At 51.0% G+C, this 26621-nt stretch overlaps 3 protein-coding genes across 5 annotated transcripts; 1 reads left to right on the forward strand and 2 right to left on the reverse strand.

Moving 5' to 3' along the window:
- Positions 1–97: 97 nt before the first annotated feature.
- On the reverse strand, positions 98–6812 carry IFT20 (intraflagellar transport 20). Of its 3 annotated transcripts, none has more exons than XM_038548225.1 (6): positions 6650–6812; positions 3153–3188; positions 2863–2991; positions 1672–1757; positions 1015–1118; positions 98–530 (listed from the first exon to the last, which is right to left on the reverse strand). In XM_038548225.1, the coding sequence occupies exons 3-6, from the start codon at positions 2987–2989 to the stop codon at positions 449–451; spliced, it is 399 nt and encodes a 132-aa protein (XP_038404153.1). In that variant the 5' UTR covers positions 2990–2991; positions 3153–3188; positions 6650–6812; the 3' UTR covers positions 98–448. The 3 variants fall into 3 exon arrangements, with proteins under 3 accessions (XP_038404153.1, XP_038404151.1, XP_038404152.1); XM_038548223.1 differs by having other exon boundaries at positions 3153–3383; positions 6650–6811; XM_038548224.1 differs by lacking the exon at positions 3153–3188 and having other exon boundaries at positions 6650–6810.
- Positions 6813–6990: 178 nt separating this feature from the next.
- TNFAIP1 (TNF alpha induced protein 1) lies at positions 6991–16930 on the forward strand. Its single transcript, XM_038548226.1, has 7 exons — positions 6991–7136; positions 9972–10289; positions 11086–11255; positions 11669–11758; positions 11835–11887; positions 12697–12892; positions 14333–16930. The coding sequence occupies exons 2-7, from the start codon at positions 10085–10087 to the stop codon at positions 14567–14569; spliced, it is 951 nt and encodes a 316-aa protein (XP_038404154.1). The 5' UTR covers positions 6991–7136; positions 9972–10084; the 3' UTR covers positions 14570–16930.
- POLDIP2 (DNA polymerase delta interacting protein 2) lies at positions 16764–26567 on the reverse strand. The gene is given in 11 exon segments (NM_001253903.1): positions 16764–18151; positions 18687–18766; positions 20004–20129; positions 20339–20365; positions 21154–21290; positions 21751–21858; positions 22332–22407; positions 22566–22662; positions 23576–23673; positions 24916–24997; positions 26356–26567. Coding segments are annotated over 11 exon segments (1107 nt in total). The 5' UTR covers positions 26517–26567; the 3' UTR covers positions 16764–18036.
- Between the last annotated feature and the right edge of the window lie 54 nt (positions 26568–26621).

The following is a 26621-nucleotide window of genomic DNA, read 5'->3' on the forward strand; positions in this document are numbered from 1 at the left end:
TGGTTTGTTTTATGGACTATTAAGGGGCTAACATGCAGGATTCTTTCAAGGTGTTAAATATACACTTCAAGGGCACCAGGAAAAGAGATAGATCAAGCCATTTGAAAACAATAATTTATTGCTCTTCCTTTCCAAAGCTATGTGAATTTACAAAAAAAGAAGAAAAAGAAAAAAGGATCAGAGTGTACAGACTGCTCAGTTCAGGCTAAGAATGCCAAGAAGCGAGAGCCTGGACCACCATGGCTACTAGGTGTTCACCAGCAGATGCACATGGCCATCTGCAATAAGCTCCCCCATATTGGTTTACTGCCTTCAGAGATGCTGTGTTCCTTACACACCATCTCTCAGGACAAACGTGGGTCATTAGTCAAGTCACTGGAACGGCACAGAGGTTTTTTGGGTTTTGTTTTGTTTTTTTGCCCTCCTGCTATAAAATGAAACTTTCAGTTCATTTCTGAAAAATAAATTGGTCAATAAATTCATTTTGTTCTGCTTCTACTTTACACAAAGCTTCATATTCAACCCGATACCTGAAAAACAAAATTGTGAGAAGCCCTAAGAATGGATGAAATCAACCATGGATTTAATTCTACAGAAAAATATAACTGATTTGAACAATGTCAAGACATGGTGTGAGTTCACAGTGATGTTAGGATAAGAAAGAACAAAGGAAAAAAAAAAAAAGAAGAACAAAGAGGCAAAGCCCAACCTAGGGCCACCCTTAAGAAGTCTCCAGCCCTGCCCAAGAGGTTCTTTCCTTTCAGAGAACCAGCCAACTCCACAGACAATTGCTACCTGAGCTTTCAAGCTCTCAAACTAGTAGAGGTGGTTTTTTACTAACAAATTTTCTATTCTCATCAAATGTAATTTTATTTTTTAAATCTTCAAATCAGGATGACAAATGAGATACTATTCTGGGAGGACAATGATGAAAGGTAAGAGGTGACCAATCATGAAGGAAAAGTAGAATTGCAGTTGAGTAAAGAACTTGCTTTATACATCATAACTTCTTACCTTTCAAGCTGCATTTTCTTTTCTGCTATTAGTGCTTGGAGTTGCTGCTGTTGGGCTTCTCTTTGTTTTGCTATAGATTTGAGCAAGTTCCGAGCACCAATGGCCTAGAAAAACAGTATTATCAAAGGTCATGGCTTCATTAATATCATCTTCAGCATTAAGTCCTCGGCCAAGGAAGGGCCACTTGACTATCTCAGCCCCCAGCCAGCAAGACAGTCAAGCCCCAGAGCTTCGGGAATGAGGAGGAATGACTGATCCCAAAGTGCCTGATAAGACCCAGGCTGCAGTCTCCGGGGCATGTCTACAAGTATCCCTGAGTCTGGCACACAAGTGGTCAGTGGCCCATTTGGTGTGCCATTTTGCCTTGTGTCCTTTGCCAAGTCCTCGGTACCACGTATGCCTTCATTGCTTCAACTTACAAAATAAGCATAAAACCAACTATCTCAGTGTTGTGAAGATTAAAGAAAAGAATAACAAAGTGTACTAGCATGTAAGAGTTCAATAAGAGGGTAACTGGACTTGTTACTTAAAATCCTGTTATAAATAAATAAAAATCCCACAGCCCCCACCCCACCTCCAAGAAAAAGTCAAGATGGTAGGAGGAGAAGCCAGTGAACCATGTCCCAGGCCAAGATTTAGAAGACATGCTGATCTTACCTTCATCTTTTCATTTTCTGCTTCTTTTGCAAGTTGGTCAACAAGCTCAATTAAACCACCAACTATTTTCTGAAACTGGCCAATTTCTTTTAAGGAAAGAACAGAAAATAAAATGTTTTATTTTCTCCATGTGTTCCCCTGTGGCAAGAGGGCAGGGCTAACTGCCCCTTCTAACTTGTGTCAAAACAGTTTGGTGCCTGTTGGCCTAAAGTCTTCTGCCCTTGATCTAAATCCAGAGAAGGGTGCTCAGGTACCCAGGACTCGACCAGGGTGTACTTGGACCTTGAGTCCCAACTGAGCCAGCCAGTGACTGTTAACCTCAGGTAGGAGGCTCCTGATGGGCCCATCCTCTGCATAGACTCCATCCCGCTTTCCCAGGAGTGATGGGAAGCACAAAGGGCCATGTTCACAATAGGACTGACTGAGGACATGAAGAGAGCCTCTTGCCTAGCCACAGATAAAGCACTAGATTTCAGTTCATGGTAGTTGGAGGGGGTGGGGGGAGGGTTGCCAACTGTGACCAGAGCTAATAACTCAAAGCATTTAAGTGCCTAATCTCCCATTTGCTTTTTTCAATGTCCTTGGGTGTGGTGGGATCTCATTCTACTGAGATCCTGAACTAGGACCCAGGAAGAAAGGACAATACGCAGTGAGAAAACTGGCAGTGGAGCTCATGCTGCCTTTCACCAGTCGAGCTCTCTACAGACTATGGAGTGCCCAGAAGGCTCAGAAATCCCTGCTCTTCAACCAACAACAGAAATCCCTGCTTCAGCTAGAGCTGCTCTGTATTCACTGCCACTGGGCTTGCTTGCCTGGATATCAACCAAAAAAAATGACTTCGTTGAGTCTGTTGAGCCTCCAAGAAATCCAATCCAATCATGAGTACATAACTATTTCCCCACCCCAAGCCAGCCACAGTTCTGCCCCCCATGAAGTTCAAGCAAAAAAATCAAGGATGAGATACCCTCTCTCCATTTCACCATTGGTTTTCATTGGTGCTCTGTGTCTGACTACATGAGAACATTAGCAAGGAGACAAGGCGATTGGTTTCTGGGAATTCACAAAGGCCTGACACAACTTCCAGGGAGCCACTAGCTCCATTCTGGCAGAGACAAGAACTGCGAGTGGGGGTGGGGCCAGCCAGAACAGCTCCGAGCCAAGTGGCACCATGTCTCCCTGAGTGACACTCACTGTCCACAAAGTCCTTGCACTCCTCCTTGAGCTCTATGGTCTGCTGGGTGACCTCAGGGTCCAACACGCGCAGCTTGTTCAGTTCATCAAAGTGCAGCCCTGCTTCACCCAGGATGTCCTTGGCCATAGCTGTGAAGAAACCAGCCTCAGTCCCTGATCACTTCCCAGCCACCCTAGGAAATGCCTGCATCCAGCCCAGGCCCACTCCCACTCCCAGACACCAGTGCCAAAAACCCAGATTTTCCTCCAAAGGCTCCCCTTCCCTCTGCCTCCATCTCTCTGAGCCTCACCTGTTTCCCTTCCGGCTTCCCTAGAGAAGAGAAGCTCTGTGATAGTGGCAGCCAGGAGGAAGTGTCATAGGAGCAAGGGTCAGGAAAGAATAAAGTCCAGGTGGCTTGTCACTGGCATCGTTCATTCAACACACATTTCTTGAGTGCCTACTACATGCCAACACTGCTAGATGCTGGGGGTACAAAGATGAGCGCAACATGGTGCCCGCCCGGGAGGAGTACATAGTTTAGCTGGAGGAAGACAGACATGGAAACTGAGAAAGTATACTGTGTTAAGTGCTTTTACAGAAATATCACTGTTGCAGGAGAACAGAACAGTTAACAAGGTGAGGGAGTAACATTTGAACTAAATTCTGAGAAGCCATAAGCATATTTATCCCCAATTATGTACCCAAAAAGACGTGAAAGATCTTTTCCAGCACAGTACTAGCATAACACCAAAAGCAAGTAAAAGAGGAAATCTGCGTGAATTAAAAATCAGAGTTAAAAAATAAGCCAGGAATAAGAACATTACCCACAATGTATGCCACAGGCTATGGCATGCTGGCCTGCACTAGAACCAAGGTCCGTTCCATCGCTTTATAGCAGAAAACACAAAAAGGAATGAAATATCAGCAAGAACGTATCAAGTGAGGAGGCTACGGAAAGGCTTTCCAAGCAGAGAAAACAGCCTGGACAAGAACGTGAAGTCACCAAACAGGCTAGATCTAAAAGTTGAAAGCGCCGAGGGCAGAGCTGAAAAAGTCGGCTGGAGCCAGACCAGGAAGACCCTGTGTGCCCAGCTAAGGAGTCTGGATTTCTTTCTGTAGGCAGGAGAACCGGCAGATTTATCTTTTCCCTTCCCAGGCCACCCTGCATCCCTGGTCCAAAAGATGCCTCCATTCTGGGAAGAAAACACTGAAAACTCACATTCATCCTGGCAAACACACACACACACACACACACACACTATATATATATATATATATTTAGGTTTTATTTATTCACAAGAGACACAGAGAGACAGAGACACAGGCAGAGGGAGAAGCAGGCTTCCTGAGGGGAACCTGATGCGGGACTCGATCCCAGGACCCTGGGATCACCACCCAAGCCAACGGCAGATGCCCAACCACTGAGTCACCCAGGCGTCCCCAATGCACACAAATTAAAAAGCACACTCCCTGTCCAAAAAGGGAGGCAATTCCCAAACGCCAGGTGTTCCAAGGGCTACCACCAGCTGGCCCTGCGCCAGCACTTTCCTCTGCTCTCACCTTCCCTAGTTATTTTCCTTCCAGCTTCCTGAGAGAAGTTCTGTTCCACATGGGGTTGTTATGGGAGTAACTTCCCAGAGCAAGTAGACCATAGGAGGAGCAGTGGTTAAAAAAGAATTGTGTCCCGTGGCTGCCAGAACTGATTTTCAAGACAGCCAAAAATCCAGATTTATATATGAAATCTGATATTTATTTATTTATTTATTTATTTATTTATTTATTTATTTTTGAAATCTGATTTTTAAAGGTAAATACTGAATTCAAAACTTTAAAGGAAAAACCACATCCAACACTGTGGGCCAACTAATGCATGTCTATAGATTGTGTATGACTGGGACACAGAGTCTCTGGCCTACTGGAATCCACTGAAGGAAATAGGCTAGCATCTGAAACATTTTAATCATCTCAAGCTTCCTTTTAATTGGGCTTTTTTTTAAATATAACACACAGTAATATATTAATTTCAGGTGTACAATATAAAGATTCAACAATTCTATATTCTCAGTGTGCATCAGGATAAGTGTATTCTTTTTTAATAAATTTATTTTTTTATTGGTGTTCAATTAATTGGGCTTTTTAAAAAAAGATCTGCCTTCCTGGGACCTGCCTGAGTGGCTCAGTGGTTGAGCGTCTGCCTTCAGCTCAGCTCGTGATCCCAGGCTCTCGGGATCGAGTCCCACATCGGGCTCCCCTGCAGGGAGCCTGCTTCTCCCTCTGCCTATATCTCTGCCTCTCTCTGTCTCTCATGAATAAATAAATTAAATCTTTTATTAAAAATCTGCCTTCCTGTTGTTCTATTACATTTACACACAGAGTTTGAGCATTTAACACCTACCAGGTGATTAATCAGACCAACTGCTCTAGAAAGCTTCCAGTAATCTTAGGTAGCAAATATCTACCTCCACTTCCACTCCCTGCCCTGAGAGGATGCATTTATTCAGAAACACCTACTGAGTCCCTGCTCTGCAGACAGAGTGGTGAAGAAAATGCTTTAGTTTCTGATCTCTGGACAGACAGTAAACAACCACAAACTGTGAGGACAGTATGAGGAAAAGCACACGGTGCCATATGAAGCTGCAGCAAGAGGACAGAATTCATATGGGGCAGGGAATGTCTCAACAAAAGCTTCTGAAAACATGACACTTAAGCTGAGACCTAAAGAATGTCCAAAAGTTTGCCAAGTGAAGCAGGGAGGAGGCATTCCAGGCAGAAGGAAAAGCATGTGTCAAAATCTTGAGGCTAAAAGAAATGTAATGCATTCCAGGAACCATAAGGCTAAAACCCAGTGAACAAGGGGGCATGTGGAAGAGGTAACTCTAGATGAGGAGGCCTGAGCGTTCATGGAGAGCTCTGAAAGCCACAGTTATGAACGTGGGTTTTATCATAAGGGTAGTGGGCAGCCAGCAAATTCTCAGCAGGAAAGGCAGACATATGTGTCTTTTACAACCATCACTCTGACCCAGGGTGGAGGAGGGAACAAGAGAGTGGGGCTACACATACCTTGTTCATCGCTGTAACCCTAGCATCTAGCAGGGTGCCTGCACTCAGTAAATGTCTGTGGAATGAATGACTGGAAACAGAAAAGGCTATTACAGTACCCAAGGCTTGGAAGAAAAGCGTCCCCATTTGCGATGTTACATAAGCTGATGTAATTAGTAAAGCCCCGACTGAATGTAGGAGTCTGGGATGAGGGAAGGAAAGAGGCAGGCAAGATTCCCCTGTATCTGGCTCGAGCGCCAACTTTTAAGTTCGGTGGGCAGAGCTGAATGAGACGGATAAGACCGGATAAGGAGGGCAGGGAGAGGGTTCACAGCCGACTATCAGATTCCCTCCCAACTCCCACCACACGTGCGTGTCTGAGCATCTGAGGAACACCGGGCACCAGAGCCGCGCGGGGCTCCCCGAAGACGGCGGCGGCGGCGACACTCTCCGCCTCCCTGGCTCTCCCAGACCCATTCCCGGCCCCGCCGGCAGGCGCCATTCGCGGGATAGTCGGCAAGGGGCGCCGGGCACACAGGTAGGAAGACCTGGGTGATGGAGCTGGCTGTCCACACTACGGAAACGCCTCGAACTTCTGGGCCGCGGTTTCGTCACAGGGCCGCTGCGAGCATCCACGCAAAGCTCCAGGCCCCAGCTGGAGTCTCACCGCTCGCAAAGACGCGCGCGGAATCCCCACGTTTCTTTCGGCCTGTCAGGTTCAGTCGCCCCGGGTCCGCCCGCGTCCCCCGGCCCGGAGTCGCTGCCTACCTGGCAACCCCGTAGCGGCGGCGCGCTACCGCCCGAGCTGTTTCCTGCAGGCAGCCTCTCTCCCCGGGCAGCAGCAGCCGGTGCCTCGCCCGCCGGCCTCAGCCGCTGCCACGGCTACTGTTTACCCGTAACGTCATTACCTGACTGCGGAAGTACTTACCCCGCCCAACCCGCAGAGCCTGCTGGGAAAAGGGCCTGTGGGGAGGGACGGCTGCCTACAAGATCCAGAGGCCTTTGCGGCGGAAAGGCTGCCGGAAGTAGCCGAACGCCAACAGCGGAATTCTCCCAGGGGCCCCTCCCTCTCCCGTGATTGGGTGCTGGGCATGGCGGCGGGGCGGGCGGGGCTGGGCCGCGGCTCAGGGCGGAGTCCGCGGGCGGAGGATGTGAGCTCACGGCCCGGGATTGCTGGCGGGCAGGCGGCCACAGCCCCGGGCGGCACGGGGTCGGCTTGCAACCCAGCTGAGAGGAGACGTGCCCCCCGGGAACGGTGAGAGGCGGGGTGCGGATGCCCTGGGGGACAGGATGGACGGGCCGCGGGCTGGAGCAGGAGCAGGGGCAGGAGCCCCACCCGGGGCTGGGGAGAAGGCGTGGGACGGCGGAGGGGAGATGGAGAGCGCAAGTCCTCCACTGGGGTGCGTGTCAGAATCGGTCGGCTTCTCGGTGTGAGGAGGGGTGCGGCCCGGGGAAGACTCCACCGACCACGGAGAGGTTGGGTCTCGCTAATCTTTCCAGACCTTTGGGACGAAACCTAAGATTTACACCTCGGATTTCTGCTGGATCCGCCTCCTCTACCCAAGATTGGCCACCCGCCCCCCACCCACCCCACCGAGTGTCATGGACCCATGGGTCCGTCTTCTAGGACCCCGCCTTCTTCCACGGCCGTGGTTGTGGTCCTGCCCTTCATTCTGCTTAGGTTCCCATTAGCCTCACTGAGGGAGACTCGGATACGCCCTCAGCCCCAGGCATCCCCAAATACCCACACACAAAGTCCGGAAGGAACTGCAGTGAGGCTATCAGTGGAAACTTCATTCTCTCTGGAATTACTTTCTGGGGCGTCACCTGCCAAAGATTCCTGGAGCCCATTGGCCCGGGAGGAATCTGAGCGGTCGGCATCTGAGCTGACGTCATCCAGGGGCTCAAAGCAATTGCTTTGTAGGCTCTGTTGGCCACCCCCTAGCCTTTGAGTTCCTTTACTTTGGCGGAACATATGTTTGCTTTCTTTGATCCTGGGGAAATCGGGGCTAGACTCAAAATGCATAGGGGACTTGCTAAAACCTGTTAAGGAGTGGATTTACTCCATTGGGGTGGGTGGGGGAAGGTGAGGTGATTTCATACTATCACGTGTTACTTAGGGATTGGACAATCTGCTGGTGAGGTTCATCTCCTCCGTACTCCATCCTTGAGGCAAGTGAGTCTCCAGGACAAGCCACCAAAGAAATTTGGCATTTCAGAAAGCAGCCGCTCTGGTCCTTCCTTGGACAGTCTTCCTAGAGGGCTACCTAAATCTTTTCAGGGACAATTTCAGTCTAACAAACTGAAATAGATTAAATACTTTCAGATGTGCATGACATTGTGCTAATCACTGTTTGGGATAGTAGAGCAGTAAACTTGGGGAAGCCGGTGCACTGCTTCTGGATCGCACTTGCAGGAGGTGATGTGCAACAGTAAACTTTTGCATACTGTGATGACTGCTGAGGCAATCACACCTTTTTTTCTGTCTGCATTACCAACACTGCAGGCCAGGCGTCCATCAGTTGCCTAGACTGCTGCTTCCTTTACTCTTCCTGCTTGCTCTCGTGCACCATTACAGTCCATTCTCTACAGGGCAGGCAGAGTGATCTTTTCAAAATGCAAATAACTCAGGACCTATCACTCCCCTGCTTAAAACCCGCCAATCGATTACCATTGCAATTAATCTAAAATGCAAACTCTCTAATGTGAACTGGCCCGTGCATTACCTGATTTTACATCAAGCCAACTACCCTCTTCTTTCTAAGTACTGGACATCTTGGCCTTCTTTCTGTTCCTGAAATTTGTGTCTGATTGAGAAACTTTGCACTTACTCTTCCATCTGTTTAGAACACTCTTTCAGACTTCAGCTGGAATGTCACCTTCCCAAAGAGGGCTTCCTGTGCCCCCATCCGTCTTAGTACTTCTCCCTAGTCATTCTCTTATCCCTAGTTTATTTATTGCATCTTACCTTCTGGAACTGCTTACTTAAAGGTAAGGTTGGTATCTATCTCTCTGTTCCTACTGCTTAACATAGTAGGCACTCAGTCTTGTTTTACTGCTGAATGAATTAAATGAAGTAATGTATATATTGTCTACACACTACCTAGACCATGGTAAACATGCAGCAAATGTTTGCTCTTTTTTTTTCAGTGAATGAATTTTAGTGATTCCTTAGAAAACCAAGATGTATATATAGTATAGAATCTAGCTCCTGAGGGGTGACCTGGCTTTTCCCTCCTCTGCTTTCCTCACTCCTCCTTCCTGTGAATGCCTATCTGTGTTTCAGTTTCCAAATCACTTAAAAGTTGTTTTTAGATTTATCATCTGGTCTTTTCCAGCCTTGTGGGTAGGGAAGAAAGGAAGGGATAGGGCTGGGCCCTATCCTTTCAGGAAAAAGAAGTAAAAATAGCCATCCTGTAGTTGTTCTAGCCTGAAAAATGGTGACAGTTTCAGGAACTTGGGACAGGGCGGGGATCAAGAGAGGTGAAGGTGAGGAAACCGCTGGGACCTGGGTAACTCTGCCGGGAACATTGACCAGTACCCTCCACCCCAGCTCATACCATGCTCTCCTGGAGCTGCTTTTACTTTACTTTCTGAAGCCACACTGTGGGTGGTGCTCAAAGTAAGCACTGGCGCAAGCTGCTTTGGAGCTTGGAATCTTTAGAAAGGAAGTGCATCCTGTCCCTCTGGCTCCTGGGACTCTCCTGCACTGGCAGAAGTCTTGGGTCCTAGGAATCTTGGGAAGAAAATATGTGGCTCCTCAGGGTAAAGACTTCTGCTGCCCCATCTGCTCCTCAAACCATCTCAGACTAGCTCCAAGGGTTTACTTGTCCTCTGTGCTGCCTTGACCTGTGCCGAGGCTCAAGGAGGCTGGCGAGATGATGGGCAGGCTCTGGAAGACTGTGCTGGTTCACAGTACCATAAAGAGGAGCAGGAATGCCTCCTTTTGCTGTTGCCTGGGGCCTTAGCCTCTGCCAGGGAGTCTTTTGCTTGTCAAGGAGAGAATGAGTACATAGTCCCTGCCTGTCCCCTCTCAGCTGAGGGCTCTTCACTGCTAACTCCTGTCTGCTCTCCTGTCTCCTGCTTACAGTGCTGAGAGTATGAGGCTCTGGCCTCCGCTGGCCACTTACTCGTGATCCTTCCACCACGGCGGAGCCTTCCAAGCCAACCTCCTGCCGTGTGGTGATCTACCTGCAGCGGGAGATGTCAGGAGATACCTGTCTGTGCCCAGCCTCAGGAGCCAAGCCCAAGCTGAGCGGCTTCAAGGGAGGAGGCTTGGGCAACAAATATGTCCAGCTCAATGTGGGGGGCTCACTGTACTACACCACCGTGCGGGCCCTAACCCGGCATGACACCATGCTCAAGGCCATGTTCAGCGGGCGCATGGAGGTGCTGACTGACAAAGAAGGTGAGGCACGGGGTCTCATTGGGCCAGCTGAGGAGGGAAGGAAAGAGTTCCTGAGGAAGTGCTTTGGGGTAGGGCTTAAGCCTGGCAGATCTAGACTCCGGATTCTCTTTTCCTATTACTCGGTACAGGACTCTTTCACCTGGAATCCTTGGTAGAGTTTCAGAATTCTTTGAAGTTGTACATAGAATGGTGTGTGCTTCCACATTTTCCAGGGAGAAGATCCATACTTTTTTTTTTTTTTTTTTTTTTTTTTTATGATAGTCACAGAGAGAGAGAGAGAGAGGCAGAGACATAGGCAGAGGGAGAAGCAGGCTCCATGCACCGGGAGCCCGATGTGGGATTCAATCCCGGGTCTCCAGGATTGCGCCCTGGGCCAAAGGCAGGCGCCAAACCGCTGTGCCACCCAGGGATCCCAGATCCATACTTTTTAAACATGCACAGAGGACTAGATTCTCATAAGAACCACCCCTGCCGTGACTGGGCAGTGCACAGAAGGCAGGCAGGGCCTGGTGGTTCCTGTGTTGCCAGGAGGTGGGCCTGAGTGCTCCTGAGCTTAGAACTCTCTGGGCTGCCACAGAGGCTGGAGGACCTCTGCCTTCCACAGTATGTGCCATCTTTGGTTGAAAAGAACAGCCACAGACCTAAGAGGTGGTGTGCCCACTTCTGTTACCCTGTGCCATGGGCTCTATGCTTATATGCTGCTTACCCCCTGCCACCAGGCTCGTCAAGTGGCCTTTGCCTGCTGCTTGGTATCTGGGAGCAAAGAGTAACTGTCCGGGGCTGTCTGAATCCCTAGGTTGGATCCTCATAGACCGATGTGGAAAGCACTTCGGCACCATTCTGAATTACCTCCGAGATGACACCATCATCCTCCCACAAAACCGGCAAGAAATCAAGGAACTGATGGCTGAAGCAAAGTATTACCTCATTCAGGGGCTGGTGAACATGTGCCAGACTGCTCTGCAGGTATGGGAATAAAACGGGGTTAGGTCGAGGAGGTTGGGAGTTGGTGCCACCCTTAGCGACATAAAGGTCCAATTCCTGAAAGGTTGCGTGACAGATATGGTTGGTGAGTCCAAACCTAGTTAGGTACACCAGCTGTTGGCCAGGCCAGGGACACTGGCAGCCAGTCAGTTTGTATGGTGATGGACTCAGACAGTATGACTATGCCCAGCTTCCAGTTTCTGTGTCGTGATATCCGGATTTTAGGTTTTCTGGAAATGGGGTTCCGCTTGCCAGCTGACAGTTTTTGTTGCCAGGTGCCTCAACAGGCAGAGGGTGGCTTTGACAGAGGGGTCTGACAGCTCCTGGGGAAAGCCTGGCTTGGCCTGGCAAGTAGGCGATCTCAAAAAAGGTTCTCAGCTGTGTGTGTCCCCCAGGACAAGAAGGACTCCTACCAGCCTGTGTGCAACATCCCCATCATCACGTCCCTGAAAGAGGAAGAGAGGCTCATCGAATCCTCCACCAAGGTACTGGGACCTCTGAGGGCTACGGGCAGGGGAGGACGGGACCTTGGCCTGGCCCTCATGCTCTCCTCCCTCCCAGCCCGTGGTGAAGCTGCTGTACAATAGAAGCAACAACAAATATTCTTATACCAGGTAGGGTGGGCATCTGGGGGCTGAGGGCTTGGGGGCCGGGCTTGGGGAAGGGCTGAAGAAGGAGCTAGAAGGGCTAGGCAGCCAGCGACAGGGCAGCTCACCCAAGAGAAGCCACCTGCACTCCTGGCACCATTGACAAGGTCTGGGTCTCAGGCAGGAAGAACAGAGAGAGAAGGGAAATTAGGGCAGAGGCATTTGGAACTTGCTGCAGGGCCCTGGCTGTGATATAGATGAGAACAAATCGGAACACACACACAACACCCCCCCATCCCACCCCACCCCCACCCAACATGTCCTGTCAGGCGGCGTGCCAGGTGTTTTCCCAGCATTATCTTATGAGGTGGAGGAGGGACGCCGGGAAGCCCGTGGCTAGGACTCCTCCTAAGCCAGTGTTCATGCTTCAGAGCTGGGCCAGTTTCTCCCTTGCCCGCCAGTGTCCTCTGAGCTAGCCACAGGTATATGCCGAAGGCCGCAGGCTCAGTGAGTCCCCGTGGACAGACATGTAGCCAGCATCCCCCTACAGCAAGGGAACGAATCCTCTTGCTACTTCTCTTCCTTTGGAGCCTAATGAAAGGAGGCCTCCCTCCCTCAGTTCTCTCTGCTTTAACTTCAAACCAACTCCCCGCCTCTTCCTCACAGGCCCCCAAACCCAGAGGGTGCCTGCGACCCTTCTTCCTGCCCCCTCTGGCATCTCAACTTTTCCTCAGTTCTGCATGACAGGGAGGAGGAGGGAGGGAGGCACCCAGCTAGCACCCTCCCTCGTGCTGAAACCTCACTCCCAGGCCTGCTGGCCTTCATGGGTTTTTCAGCAACTCCGACGACCACTTGCTGAAAAACATCGAGCTGTTTGACAAGCTCTCCCTGCGCTTCAACGGCCGCGTGCTCTTCATCAAGGACGTCATTGGCGATGAGATCTGCTGCTGGTCCTTCTACGGCCAGGGTCGCAAGCTGGCAGAGGTGTGCTGCACCTCCATTGTGTATGCCACGGAGAAGAAGCAGACCAAGGTGTGGGGGCTTCCCTCTGCGCAGGTCGAAACACCCCAGTGTAGCCCCAGCTGTGCCTTTTACCACAGGGAGTGAAAGGGCATTCGGTTTACTCTGTTTTCCCCAGATTCACATGATGGTGCTGGGCAAGGACAAAGCCAGTTCAAGGAGTTCGGGGAATGGCTTGGGAATCCTTTGTCAGCTGAGAGGTGGGGGCTGTTGACCAGCAAGGAACAGTGTGGTGCAGTGGAAAGGACTGGGTCTTTGGAGCTGGCCCAATTCAGGTCTGAATTCTGGTTCTACCATTTACCAGTTTTCTGACTTCATCCAAGCTATTTAAACCAGCTGGACCTCAATTTCCTCACCTGCAAACATGGGCATGACGGTATCCAGTTAATGAAACTATTAGGGAAATGACGTGCTTCCTAGGAGCAACAGTGCAGGGTCTGATCTCTCTGGCTCCTGCCAGTTGGGTGTTCCTGGTCAATCAGCTTAACCTCTGCAGTTAACAACACCGCGCCAGGTACATGTGAAGGGTTTGACAGGTGATAGTTAACACAAACTCAGCAAACCCTGACCTCCCAGACTGCGAGCAGTCAGGTCCTTCCCAGAGAGAAGCTGTCCGCTGTGTGTATAATGGAGGCAGCAAAGGCCTTTGCTGGGCTAGAAGGGCAGCTCACTCGGGAGAGTTGCGTGTGAGGGGCTTGAAGCAGCCAAGCTTGTATAGCACATGCTCAGCCCCCAGGCCCCCGAAATGCCTCGAGCTGGGCAGTCTGAGGGTTGGGGTAGGACAGCTTACAGGAGGTGGCTCTGCTTCCTTCTGCTGTTTTGTGGGTGGGGACTCCCGTGTATCCGTATCAACAGAGTCAGGGTTCAGGGACAGGTCTCATGCGGGCAGTTACACTGCAGAAGTGACAGCAGCACCTGTCACCTTCCTTAGTGTTTTCTTTTTCATGAACTTTTTGACTCCTAACACCCCACCTGTGAGACAGGCAGGGCTAGAGCATTGTCCCCATTGACAGATGAGGGAGCGGAAGCTCAAGGTAGGCTAGAATTCAGGCACCTTTCATGTAATGTTCACAACAGCTCTCTGAAGTAGATACTAGCCTTGATTTTACACAGGTGGAAACTGAGGCATAGCAAGGCTAAGCCCAAGGTCCCACAGCTAGTAAGGGGTGGAGCTGTACTTAAGCCTAGGTCTGACCACAGAGCCAAGGCCCTAAGCTCCGCACGTAGTAGTTCATCAGTCTGGGATCAGGTGGGGTGTGGGGCATGTGCCCTGTGGCATTCTTATGGCCACAGAGTACAGCTCCTCAAGTCTCCTTCAGAGAGCCCTCCCTGCCCTCATGAGACAGAAAGCTCTATGAGGAACTCATAGAGCCAGCAGAGTCATGGGCCCTGACAGGTTGCTGCCTTTCTGGGATGAGACGCCACTCAGTCCTCCTGTCTTCCTTATCCCAGGTGGAATTCCCAGAGGCCCGAATCTATGAGGAGACACTCAACGTCCTACTGTATGAGACCCCCCGAGTCCCTGACAACTCCTTATTGGAGGCCACAAGCCGAAGCCGCAGCCAGGCTTCTCCCAGTGAAGATGAGGAGACCTTTGAACTGCGGGACCGGGTCCGCCGTATCCATGTCAAGCGCTATAGCACTTATGATGACCGGCAGCTTGGCCACCAGTCTACCCATCGCGACTGACAAGACCCTCAGGGAGTCAGGACACCCTGTCTCCCCTCCTATGGAACCCCGCCCCATTGGCCACCCCCCACGCTGGCGCTGGCTGGGTTTCTGCTCCAGCACCCAGAGGCATGACAGGAAGGCAAAGGGCCCGGCCCAAGCAGGAGAGGGACCAAATTCATTTGCCCTGCTCCCTGAGCACTTCACGATGACCATATCCTGGACCCTTTGCTCACCTTTCCTGACAGGGAGCTGCTTCTGCCCCTGGGGCAAATGGACTGACCTGCCCACCACCTATGAGAACAATCTTCTCAACTCTTTGCTGAGTGTCCTTTTGCTCCACTGAAGGGCTGCCTTGAGGCCTCTGAGGAACAGGCTCGTTCTGGTGCTGTGGAGGCCCAGTTTCTTACAGAAGGTGGGGCTCCTTTTTCCCTGACGTGTTTAAGCACAGGCTTCATGATTTTGGTTTTTAAAAAATTATCTAGGAAATGAATAGTTTTAGGTCTAACAATGAGGGGACTGGGTATATGTGCTACCCCTCTAGGGGTAGGTCCCCTCTTGGCCTTTCTTGATGCCTTTGGGGTCGGTTTCTTTAAAGCACTTTGTACTTTTATTCAGGAGATTTGTATTCTGCCCTGATCCCCATCATCTTTTTCTGACTCTAACCCCTCTTCCCTGCAGAATCAGTCTGAGAGGGGCTAGAGAAGCAATAAAACAAAGAACTAGCTTTGGCTTTGCTGAGCTGGCCAGGCAGCTGTTTCAGATAGCACACGGGAAGGAAGGGCATTTACGCTGGGAACTGTGGTCCTAGTAATGCTCACGAGAAAGAACACTTTAAGGTCATATAACTGACTCCTAGCGCCTTACATGATTGCTAGGTTCTCTTGCCCTCAGCTCCAAGGCATGCTTTGCTTTACTTACTAGAAAGCCAAAGAGCCATAATGGGGCCAGGAGCATGAGGCCCAGAAGGCAAGCTGTGGAGCCTGTGGGTACTGCGCTCGATGCCCATCAGCCGAGGATGGGGAACCCAAGCTCTGCATTCCCAGCAGCCCTGTGCAGAAGTGGCATGTGCTTGGCCATTGGCTAGTTACCTCCTGCCCGCCCCGTACTATTGGTTTTGTGTCCTGGCTGGGATGGTGGTTCTGCCCAGCCTTGGGTCTGAACGCAGGGTGATGTGAGCAGCCTAAGTCCTTTGAAAGGCTGGGTCATGTGGCCACGGAGCTGCTGAGCCCCAGCTCTTGGGCAAAGGAGCAAGTTCCTCCTTGGGGCTTTTTTTCACTATCTTCTGTTTGGCTTGGCCCTTACCTGAATTATTTTCCAAAGGAATGCCATCAGGGAGAGAGCTGCTCAGCCAGCCTAGCAAGACCCCATAGCCACTGAGTGGTAGCCACTGGGCAGGAGCACAGGTTATCAGGGCCCTCTCCTGACTATGGTCACTGTAGCTAAGTGGCCTGCTTGTGGCTGACCCACTGGAGCCTCTGGGCAAATGCCAGGCCATGGTTCAGACACCCACAAGGACCTGAAATGACATGATGGGGCAAGGGAACCGTGACTAACCTGGCATTTTATGCTCGTCACAGCCTTGAATATGTAGACTTTCAGGTGAGGCACCCTGCTCATCAGCTCCAAACACTTCTTCCAGCCCTCACTGGAGTAACAAGATGAAGACAAATCCATTTCTTTGGCCAGATTCCGACTTTGGCTTTGTGGCTTTCCCACAGAGACTGGAATGCTCCTGGCCCAGGCTGAGGGTCTATTTCCTCAGCCCTGGCTCTCTAGCCCTCCGGCCCTCCCTCCTGAGGCCTGCTAATACTCAAAGCCTTGGCTCCCCACTGAGGTATTTTAATGCTTGTCCTTTGACCTCCCCTGCCCTGCAGCCTCTTTGCAGCTTTGACATTTAGATCCTCAGCTGTCTCAGTGGTGATTAGTCTTTCTTCCTGAGAAAGCACAGTAATCCTGGACTGATCAAAGTATCTCCCTGGTCTTAAGAAAAATACTAACATTGCAACCACTGAAGTAATCTTAACTTCTTTACTCAGACTTTGTGGCATATGGGTTTGGGGAATTTTCTTTGTGCCTCTCAGCCCCATTCGGAAAGCAGCTCTTGGCTGTGTGAATTTTTCAATTCGGAGCCCGTGGGGGGTGGGGGGGAGCAAACAAAAAGTGTGGATGAAGGTCAAACTTTGTCGGTTTCTGAGAAAACTAGAAGCCCGCTGTTCATCACATGGGTTTTATTCTTATCTCACCCACGTCTGCCTAAAGGATGGCCCAACTCCTGCCACCGAGAGAACTGCTTTGCCACTTAACTGCAATCCTTTGTTGCTCACCACAGGTGATGGAAACAAACACTAATTTCTAATAAAATTGTGTTACATTGCGGTAGTACAGAGTCGTGCTTGCAGTGATTAGAGCTGGGTCAGCTCACTGCTATGGACACAGTTGGATTTCCCATTCACCACCTTGTGTTCTCCCGGAATCATAAATCCTATTGCACTCAGTTGCCCTGCAACCCGGGCTCCCCCTGGTGGAGGATTAAGGACAACACTAATGAGGGCTGGAACTGAGATTTAATATTAAGAATAAAACGACCTCTTTAACAATCACTATGGTAGTAGGGAAGCAGGAATCCTAAGACTCGGGAAAATGCAGCACATTTCACCTCTGGCTCTTGGAGATCTGCAATCAGCTCAGAAAGTAGCTTGGCTCAGTCACCGTCCATACGTAACTAAAGCTCCTTGGCTGAGTTTCTGCATTTGCGATGTGGAGGCCTGACAGGCTCAGGGCTGGCAAGCTATTCCAGGGAACTTGAAGGGCTTGCCTCACTCCTTCCCAGGCCCAGTGAGGCCAACGATGTCAATGGTTAGCCAGTGCTGAGAGCCTGAGCCTGCTGCTGGCCTCCTGCTCTGCACTTAGCAGAGGATAAAGAACGAGTCCAGTCTAGCCCCCAACCAACTGGCTGAGAGGCATGATGACCCCAGGAGACATCCAGCCAAGCCCCAGCCTCAGGAGAGAAAGAAACAGATACATACTCTAGTAGATGGGGCAGTTTCCTGGAAAGGCAGCAAAGGAAAGCAACCAAGGGCCCCAACTACACCAAAAAGGGAGCCTGAGACCCCGGGGGGGCAGAAATGGCGAGGGTGGCCAAGTGTGCACTGGTTTATTGACCAAACCTCATATTCCAAACAACTTGTGTGACAGGCCAGGAAACCCCAGGCCTGTGGCAGCTGAACATAAGAATTCCTGGTGGAAAGCTTTACTGGAACACAGTGTAGCCAGGGCTTACAGGGGAGGCCAGCCTTGGAGGAGTCCTACACAGGTCTTCTGGAGAAAACGATTACACCCACGCACTGAAAAAGAACCCCACAATCAAATGGCGCAAATGATAAAAAGACCCACTGTGGCCCATGGTGGAGAGAGAGTTCTGCAGCAATTGTGGGATGAGAGCTGTTCTTCAGGGGCTGAGCCTAGGCACTCAGGCCTCAGCTGGCCTACCAGTGAAGGCCTGAAGGTGGGGTTTTCTCATCTTTATTGCTTTCCAGGGAGAAGGGAGGGATCCGGACATCAAAGTGGGAGCCATCAGGCCTCTCAAAGCGGAATGTGCCCCTGTGGGTTAGAGAGAAGCTGGGTTAAAGGGAGCGAGGGCTGAGGCCTTACTGAGGCTCTTGAGAGCCATAGGCCCTCCGTTCCAGAACTGAACACAGTGGATGAGGCAGGACGGGCTCTCTCTGGCCCAGCTCATGTCAGAATAACGCTGGTCCAGAAACCTAAGAGCCCTTTCTGGCCCTACATGAAAAGAAGAAACGCAGCTGTCCTGATTCTGGCCCTTAGATCATACTGCATAAGCTACCCAACTATACTATCAGGTTAAAGAGTGAACCACCGGGAAAAAAACCAACTCCATGGGCAACTCAGTGCAGCATCAAACCACCAGACCTCTTAGGCCTAAGTCCTCAGTCTGTGAAATTACAGGGAACTAGAAAACAGGTAGAAAAAAATTAGACAAGTCCCATGCAACAATCAAGAGCAAATAAGGCTGCATCTCAAGATGTTAACCACAAACTATGAGCTCTCACTTTTCTGACCTGCGGCTGTGTCTGCGGGGTTGAGGTAGCCCTGTCCCCTGCCCGCACTCACTTACCACATGTGCCCGCTGGAAGCTTGCAGGGAGACGTGGCTGCTATACTGGAATGCGGGCTGCTCCTTGGATAACACTGGTTCCTGTAAGGGTTCAGGCAAAATCGGTAAGGCCAGACAAGCTCCCTGTACCCCAGGCCACATGCTGACTGCCAGAGCATCAGGAGGATGCCCCTTAGGCCTCCCACAGTGACTGCCTGCCAGTACCACCTCCCACGGCATAGCCATTGACCTGGGCCTTTTATTCTGATTCTGGGAAAGAGAACCTCAGACTTAACATCTGTGGGCATGGAGCAAAGATGCTAGGCATAGGACCTCCTCGGTAAATAGCCCTTCCAGAGTCCATTCACTGAGTGCCTAGATGCCAGGCACCACGGTGGTGCTCTGTAACCTCTGCTGACTTAAACCTCCTAGTAATTACGAGGTAATAGGTGTGACCCCCATTTTATCAGGAAAAAAACTGAGGGATCCCTGGGTGGCTCAGTGGTTTAGCGCCTGCCTTTGGCCCAGGGCGTGATCCTGGAGTCCCAGGATCAAGTACCACATCGGACTCCCTGCATGGAGCCTGCTTCTTCCTCTGCCCGTGTCTCTACCTCTCTCTCTCTCTGTGTGTCTCTCATGAATAAATAAAATATTTAAAAAAAAAAAAGGAAAAAAACAGATTTTTTGTTAAACTGGCCCACAGTTATGTGGTGAGTAAACCACACATAGCTGGCATTCAAAACCAGACTATCTCACTCCAAAGCCCTATTCTCAATATCCTACCCTGCTTCCCAACTCCCTGCTAACATGGAAAAATGGATGTTAAATGTGGCCCCTGGCCATTTCTTGTGACTTTATTTCTCAAGAGACAGAGTTGGGTAGTGCAGGATTTGCAAAATCAGATCTCTGTGGACTAGCAGAGGATGCAAGTATGTAAAGAGGCAGAAGAATGACAACCAGAAGCGATGGGATGAGTGGGGACCTGGGGGAGCCCCACTGAAGGGCACTCAAAATCATATTTTTAGTAAGGCTCTGTGCTGGCAATAAGACCTCTACATAAGCTTTGATGTCAGACTCCCTTGGATTCAAATCCAGGTCCTTCCACTACCAGCCACACGACCATGGGCCAGTTATTCACTTCACAACCTCTCTCTTCATCTGTGAATCAGGTTGTAAGAAAACTATCTCATGGTGGTGTTTGTAAGGTGTCACCCAAAACAGCCCAACACATTCACACACTGCCTCTGTCCCTAGCCACAGAGGAGGAGAGCAGGCACTCAGCCCCCAGGCCTGCTGGGAAGGAATAGAAAGTAGGCATTATTGGCCCGATGATGCTTACCCTGCCCACCACTCCTCGGCCTCTCACTGTCTCCAAGGTGCCAGATAAACTGAATATCCTCCAGTGTCGCTCCCGGAGCTGCACCACATCACTATCGAGGTTCTCTAAGCGGATACAGTAGCGCCACTGTGAGGAGTGGAGGAGAGAGTTCACAGCTGAAAAAGAACACCTCGGGCCACCCCACCCAGTATTCTAGGAAAGCAAAAGGCAATAAAGACAGACAACCTGCAGTGCACAGCCCCACCCCCTCACCCTGCGCCAGAGGCAAACTCCAACCCCCACCACCACCCTCCTAACCAGTTCCCCCAATCCTATCCCCCCAAGCACACACTCACCCAGTAGACATGGGAATTCTGGGCTTCCTGGGGAAAAAAACAAAGAATTTAAGTCCCAGAGGGCAGAAACCTCTGTTCCAATCAACAGTTCTCCAACTGAGTAGGTGTGTTCCAGGAAGGTTACAGAGACAGAACAATGCTGTTATGTGTGGGATGGAGAGTGGACTACAGCCAACAAACCCAAGAGAAGGCAGCCTCCCCTGGCCTCATCCCTGGCCTCCCTCCTCCTTATCCTATCAAGATCACCAACAGAGCTGGGTGCCAACGGAAGTCAGCCACAAGGCCCTTCCCTTTCTCCCCAGTCATCCAGCTAGCTGCTTCCCCCAACTCCTGCAATCACTGCTGGCCCAGGCCACTGCCCTCCTCATCGGCCCTTCCATAACCCAACACCATGACAATACTTGATGTGGTAACCTCTCCCACTACCATGAGCTCCTGTAAGGCAGGGACACGGTTTCATTTTTATTTGAAGCTCACAGCCAGGCAAGAAATAGTTCAATAAACATCTGACTAATGCATATAAAGTGTGAAGATCAGCCTATAGAGATTTAAACAAGTATGTGTATACTCTTCATAAACAGGAATCCCCAGAACCAGAACAGAAGGAAGAGTCAGCCTGGAGGACTCCATCCCAGAACTTGAGGATTTACCTGCTGCTCTAGGTCCCAGTGTCTGCCCCATATGTGCAGCCCTGGGAAGCAGAACCACGGGGCACACAGTTTAAATCTGGAACCCACTCCAGCAGTCACACTGGGAACAGCACAGAAAACCTGGGGGCCTACCCCTGGGGGAAGGGGCCCAGGCCAGGTACACACCCTCATGCCCATGTAGAAGGGGATGACAGTGACACGAATGTTCTCTGTTGTCTCCCGGTGAACATCAGAGAGCTCCAGCCAGGGGTGGTTCTTCTCTTGCCAGGCCCGTAGTGTCTCCCGGGCCACAAAAGGGGGTGCTGAGGCAAGAAAGGACTAATCAGTCAGGCCCAATCCCAGGGGTTCTCCAACTGCCCCTCCTAGAGAATACTCCCCAAGGCTGGCTGGGGAAACGAGGGACCCAAACATGAAGCAAATGCACAGTCTGGAAAAAGGCACGAGGCCACCAAGAATAAACCCTGAGGAGTTATGTGACATCCTAGGAAGAGAAATGGGCTAGGAGTGAGGAGCTCGGGTTTTCTGACCCTATTGTAACCCTGACCTTGCCACTCACTAGCAACCTTGAGTCCCTTCCATCCCTGAGCCTCAGCTTCCATGTCTATGAGGAAGAGATAACAGCCACCCACCCGATAGGTCTAATGGGACGTCTAATGGGACGTCGAATAAGGTTGTGGATAGGGAGCTTTGAAGTTACTTCTATAACACTATCTTTGAAGAAAGGGCCCTCTTGCTCCAGCTTCCCTTCTTGAGAGAACTCACCTTTTGTCTGGTCATACAAAAGAAATCTTTCAAACAGCTCATGCTGGATGGGAACCTGATCGGTAGAGGTATAGGGGAGGATGTCTTCGTGGCTGACATAGTCCAGGCCTGGCACAGGGAGGAAAAGAGGCAGTGAAACTCACACAGGAAAAAGGGAGGAACAAGGCTGAGAAGAAACACAATTCCAGGGGGATCCCTGGGTGGCTCAGCTGTTTAGCGCCTGCCTTTGGCCCAGGGCACGATCCTGGAGTCCCAGGATCGGGTCCCGCATCGGGCTCCCGGCGTGGAGCCTGCTTCTCCCTCTGTCTGTGTCTCTGCCTCTCTATGTCTATCATGAATGATGGATAAATCTTTAAAAAAAAAAAGAAAAAAGAAAAAGGAAAAGGAAAAGGAAAAGGAAAAGGAAAGGAAGAAAGAAAGAAAAAGAAACACAATTCCTGGCCTTGTCTCAAGGTTGGATGAGCCTGGTACCATCACTCTCAGCTTGTCTCATCCCTCCTAGCAGATTAGAGGCATCAGAATCTTCTCATTGAGACCCACCAGACCTCATCAATAGGCATATTCAGATGCTCACTACTCACCTGGGATGGCGTAAAGGGCCCGGCTGTCATCATGGTTAGCCAAGAAAGTCACAGCTTCTGTCTGAGATCTCTGAGACTAAGGCAAGAAGCAAGTCAGAGATTTTCTTAGTCACTATCCAGTCCTGAGAACGTGGGCCCAGTGCTGATCCAGGCTCTCTGGGACCATCCTCCCTCTCTCTGTTCAGGCCTTTCACATGGAGAGAAACCCCCGGCCCAGCCATCTTGCTTACTTACTATATGTGGACAGTCTCGGGCATCAATCAGCACCTGATAGTAAGTGTGAGTTTTGCCTTTCACCTCCTTAGAACCATGGCCAGCAGGATTCTCTGCTCTACAGGGTAAGAGAAGAAGCCCAATATCACCCCAAGAGAAACAGAAGTAGTGCCTGCCCTCGCTCCCTCCCACCTCCTTACCCCCAACAGACTAGTTAATGCCGGCTCTGAAGGGGTTTCAGCAGCAGCTGGGTATCTGCTCAGCAACACCCAGGCTCAGCCCCTCCCCAACCAGAGGCCAGTAAGGGAATGCGGAGGGCCCATGGCTCAAAGTCACCATTTGTCTTACTCGCTGGCTGCTTCTTGGAAGAAGGGGACCATGCTGAGAAAGTCAAATTGCCCTTGGCCTTGGCTCCATCCATGGAGCCGCAAGCACCCCACTCTTCTCACATCCATGGGGATGTCTATAATTACTTAATGGAACTAGGCCTTTTTTTTTTAATTTTTTTAAAGGATTTTATTTATTTATTCATGAGAGACACAGAAAGAGAGAGAGGCAGAGACACAGGCAGAGGGAGAAGCAGGCTCCATGCAGGGAGCCCAACGTGGGACTCGATCCTGGGTCTCCAGGATCAGGCCCTGGGCTGAAGGTGGCACTAAACCGCTGAGCCACCGGGGCTGCCCCGGCCTTTTCTTTTTTAATGTACTTGTGTAAGAGATCGAAAGAAAGGTTCTAACTGAACAACAAAAAAATCAAGAAAATTAGTCCCTCAATGCTTTTTGGGTGACTTATAATGCAAATAGAGAACAGCTTGGGAAAGCATCCTGGGGAGGCCTACAGGGACCCTCTGACTTAAGACTGTCCCTGGCACTCAGCACTTTTATCTCCATGGTGTCAGGGAAGTACCCTGGGACTACTTCTATGGCCCAGGAGAATGTTGAATTCACCCCAGGGACCCTAATTACGTATGTTGACCATGAGTCAGGCCTCCTCCTGGGGGTACTGCAAGGTGCAATGACAGGGGTACTTACTTCTCCGGAGCTGCAGAAGCCACATCCCGGTCATATAGTCTGGCCTGCCAGGGAAACAGGACGACACCTCGGTAGCCAAAAACACTATGAAGGAAGAGCTAGGAGGAAAGAGAGCCTCAGTGAGGAAGCAGTCCACGTCCACAAGTCCTTCCAGGTGGGACTCAGACTGCTAAGCGGCACAGGTGGCTACAATCCCAGCACAAGATCTTGCCAATCTTTCCCTTGAACTCTGTGATCTACCCTCACCAGCTTCAGAACACTCTTACCTCCTCTTTACCTGGCTGACTTCTATTGATCCTTTAGACCATAGCTTAGAGCTCTAGGAAGCCTTCCCTGACCTCCCCTCCACTTAGCATAATGCTTAGCCACAGACTCCATCTAGACTTCCTCTCTAGACTGCCAGCGCTACGAAGGCATTGCTTTCTGAGTCAAGTTCAATGCACAACACCTGGTCCATTGCAGGCATTCAAGCGGGAAGTTGAGTAAACAAAAAGTCCTTACTTACAAGGGGCCTAAATCTATCTCAGTGGATCTCGCACAAAGCTGATAACGAAAACAAGAATCTCACACCCACAGCTTATATTATACTGCAATCAGTTCAACTATGACAAAGAATCAAGAGTTTGTTTTTCTTTTTTTCTTTCTTTCTCTTATTTTCTTTAGAGAGGGAGGAAGGGGAGGGAGAGAGACAATCTATAGCAGGCTCCACACCTAGGCCAGAGTCAGACGTGGGGCTCGGTCCCAGGACCCTGAGATCATGCCCTGAGCCAAAATCTAGAGTTGGACATTTAACTGTTTGAGCCTCCCAGTCACCCCCAAAGGTTTGCTTTTCTTTCTTTTTTTTTTTTTTTTTAAGATTTTATTTATTTATTCATGAGAGATACACAGAAAGAGGCAGAGACACAGGCAGAGGGAGAAGCAGGCTCCCTGTGAGGAGCCCATTGTGGAACTCAATCATGGGACTCTGGGACCACGCCCTGAGCTGAAGGCAGACGCTCACAACCACTGAGCCACCCAGGCATCCAAAGCTTTGCTTTTCTGAAAGCTCCCTTCACTGGCTTCCCACCTTCCACTAAATTATAGGATTCAACAATCTGGCTCTCTCCTTCCTTTGGTTCAAATTATCTCTGTCCACGCTAACTTAGAAAGAGAACCCTTTGATACATGAAAAGGATTCAGATCCAGGAAAACAGAAACCCCATCTTAAAAAATCTGTGATTCTGGTCTGGCACTGAACACCAAGGCAGAAAACTATAACATTCGAGCCTATGACCGAAGCTGACCCTTTCAAGATGCAGGGCATATCCTGAAAATGAAAAATGACCCAGCCCAGCACTCACCTGCCCGGTCTCATATTTTCCATTCTGTTTTGGCACCTCAAATACACCAACCGTCTCCAAAACTTTGCCCTCTGGTCGGTTTCTGGTTAGGAAGGAAAAGAACAAGCAACTGAAAGGCTGAGGAGGTAATGGTACCTAGCCCATCAGAAAAAGCTACTAGGATACCGAGGGGCCAGGCAGTGACAGCAGAGAAAGGCCCAAGCCGTGGGGCAGGTGAAGCAGGGAAGGGTCCTGCCAAACCACCACTCCAGATCCCGTCTTTTCCTCTTTGAGATCTAGCCACAGGCCCTGCCTCGGTTTCTGTGTTATGTCTGACGGCTCCCACATCACTTTCTTCTCTCTTCACTCTCAGCATTCCTCATATCATGCCCTCGCACCCTGCTTATTTGTACCTCTTGCCTGTTTCTTTCCTGACCTCCCACAGCATTTTAACCGCCCTTCCCACCTTGCATTTCTGTTATTTGTGCCCATGTCTCATCTCCACTAGAGACCGTAGGTTCTCTGGGAGCAATGCCTGCGTCTGATGAGCCTGTGTTCCCCCTCAGAGCCAAGTGTGTAAAACATTTGTTCTAATTCCATCTCTGTCTATGCCCAGAAACTGCAGCCTTCACCCTGCCCTTGAAGGGCTTAACCATTATCACCATACGTCCTACTGCACTCCCCGCATTGCACCTAGTAGTCTTTCAATCTAGTTTTTGTTCAGATTTACATCAAATTTCCCTCGGGTCTTAAGGTGCAAATACTTATCATCCATCTTTCCCCAACACCAGTGTCTAATTTCAGCCCCCCCCAAAAAGGTCAGTTCTCTCAGTGGTCTCTCTGGACAGGGCTGCTCTTTCTAGGGGTCCTTCCAAGGTCTGCTATTCTTAGCCTTTTGGAGATGTGAACCGTATGCTCCCCCTCACTTGATCCTCCAGGCCGTCTGACCTGCCTGTCCCATCGCTAGAGGCCATGCTCACACCATCCCGTGACCTCAAGCCCCCTCCCCGGGTCACACACTAAGAACCAGTCTCCCCAAGGTCACGCTGAAACCTGGGCCCTACGCAGGGCCCTCCTAAAAGTCCTGTTTCCCACTTCGAGCATCTTTCTGAGGGAGGCCTTGTCCTAACCCGGGGCTGGGGTTCATGTCAGAGCCCTAAAGTCTAATTAAAAGGCTGCCCACTAGCAACAGCGCCCGAGATCCCCATCTGGGGAGGCAGGATTCGCTCTGGGAGGGTTACTAGCTCCCGCTCGGGGCCAGCCCGGCGTAACCCGGGGCTCTGGGCCGCGCTCCCTTCTCTGTTCCTGGCGCACGTCCCAGGCAGGGCGGGTCGGCTGCCGCCGGGACCCTCTCCCAGGTCGCACCCCAGTCACCCTCGGCCGGCCGAGCCTCCCGGCCGCCTCGCTGGCCGGAACACGCTCCCCGGGCTCCGGGGACGGGCCCCGCGCTCAGTCCCTCACCGGGACGAGAGGTGCCTCCGCGTCGTCGCTGCCGCCGCTGGCGGGAAGGCCCCAGCTCCACCTGCCACACAGAGTGGCCTCGGCCCCCGAGCCCCGGTTAGCGAGCGGGCCCACCAGCGGCTGCCCACGGCCAGGGCCCGCCGGGCCACGCAGCCCGCCATGTCCCGCGGAGCGCCCGCTCGGCGGCCGACACTGGGCCCAAGCCGCGGCCGCGGGCCTTCTGCCCCCGCCCCACACTGCCCCGCGCCGCGTCCCCGCCCCCTCGG

The sequence above is a fragment of the Canis lupus genome, chromosome 9, assembly GCF_011100685.1.
Source record: "Canis lupus familiaris isolate Mischka breed German Shepherd chromosome 9, alternate assembly UU_Cfam_GSD_1.0, whole genome shotgun sequence".
Classification (NCBI taxonomy): Eukaryota; Metazoa; Chordata; class Mammalia; order Carnivora; family Canidae; genus Canis; species Canis lupus.

Excerpts from the sequence above, each read along its gene's own strand:
- IFT20 (XM_038548225.1), bottom strand. The coding sequence starts at position 2,989 with ATGGCCAAGGACATCCTGGGTGAAGCAGGGCTGCACTTTGATGAACTG. Across the intron at positions 1,758-2,862 it reads GTGCAAGGACTTTGTGGACA|AAATTGGCCAGTTTCAGAAA; the intron begins GTGAGTGTCACT and ends TTTCCTTAAAAG. Across the intron at positions 531-1,014 it reads AAGAAAATGCAGCTTGAAAG|GTATCGGGTTGAATATGAAG; the intron begins GTAAGAAGTTAT and ends TTTGTTTTTCAG.
- TNFAIP1 (XM_038548226.1), top strand. The coding sequence starts at position 10,085 with ATGTCAGGAGATACCTGTCTGTGCCCAGCCTCAGGAGCCAAGCCCAAG. Across the intron at positions 11,759-11,834 it reads TCATCGAATCCTCCACCAAG|CCCGTGGTGAAGCTGCTGTA; the intron begins GTACTGGGACCT and ends CCTCCCTCCCAG. Across the intron at positions 11,888-12,696 it reads AACAAATATTCTTATACCAG|CAACTCCGACGACCACTTGC; the intron begins GTAGGGTGGGCA and ends TGGGTTTTTCAG.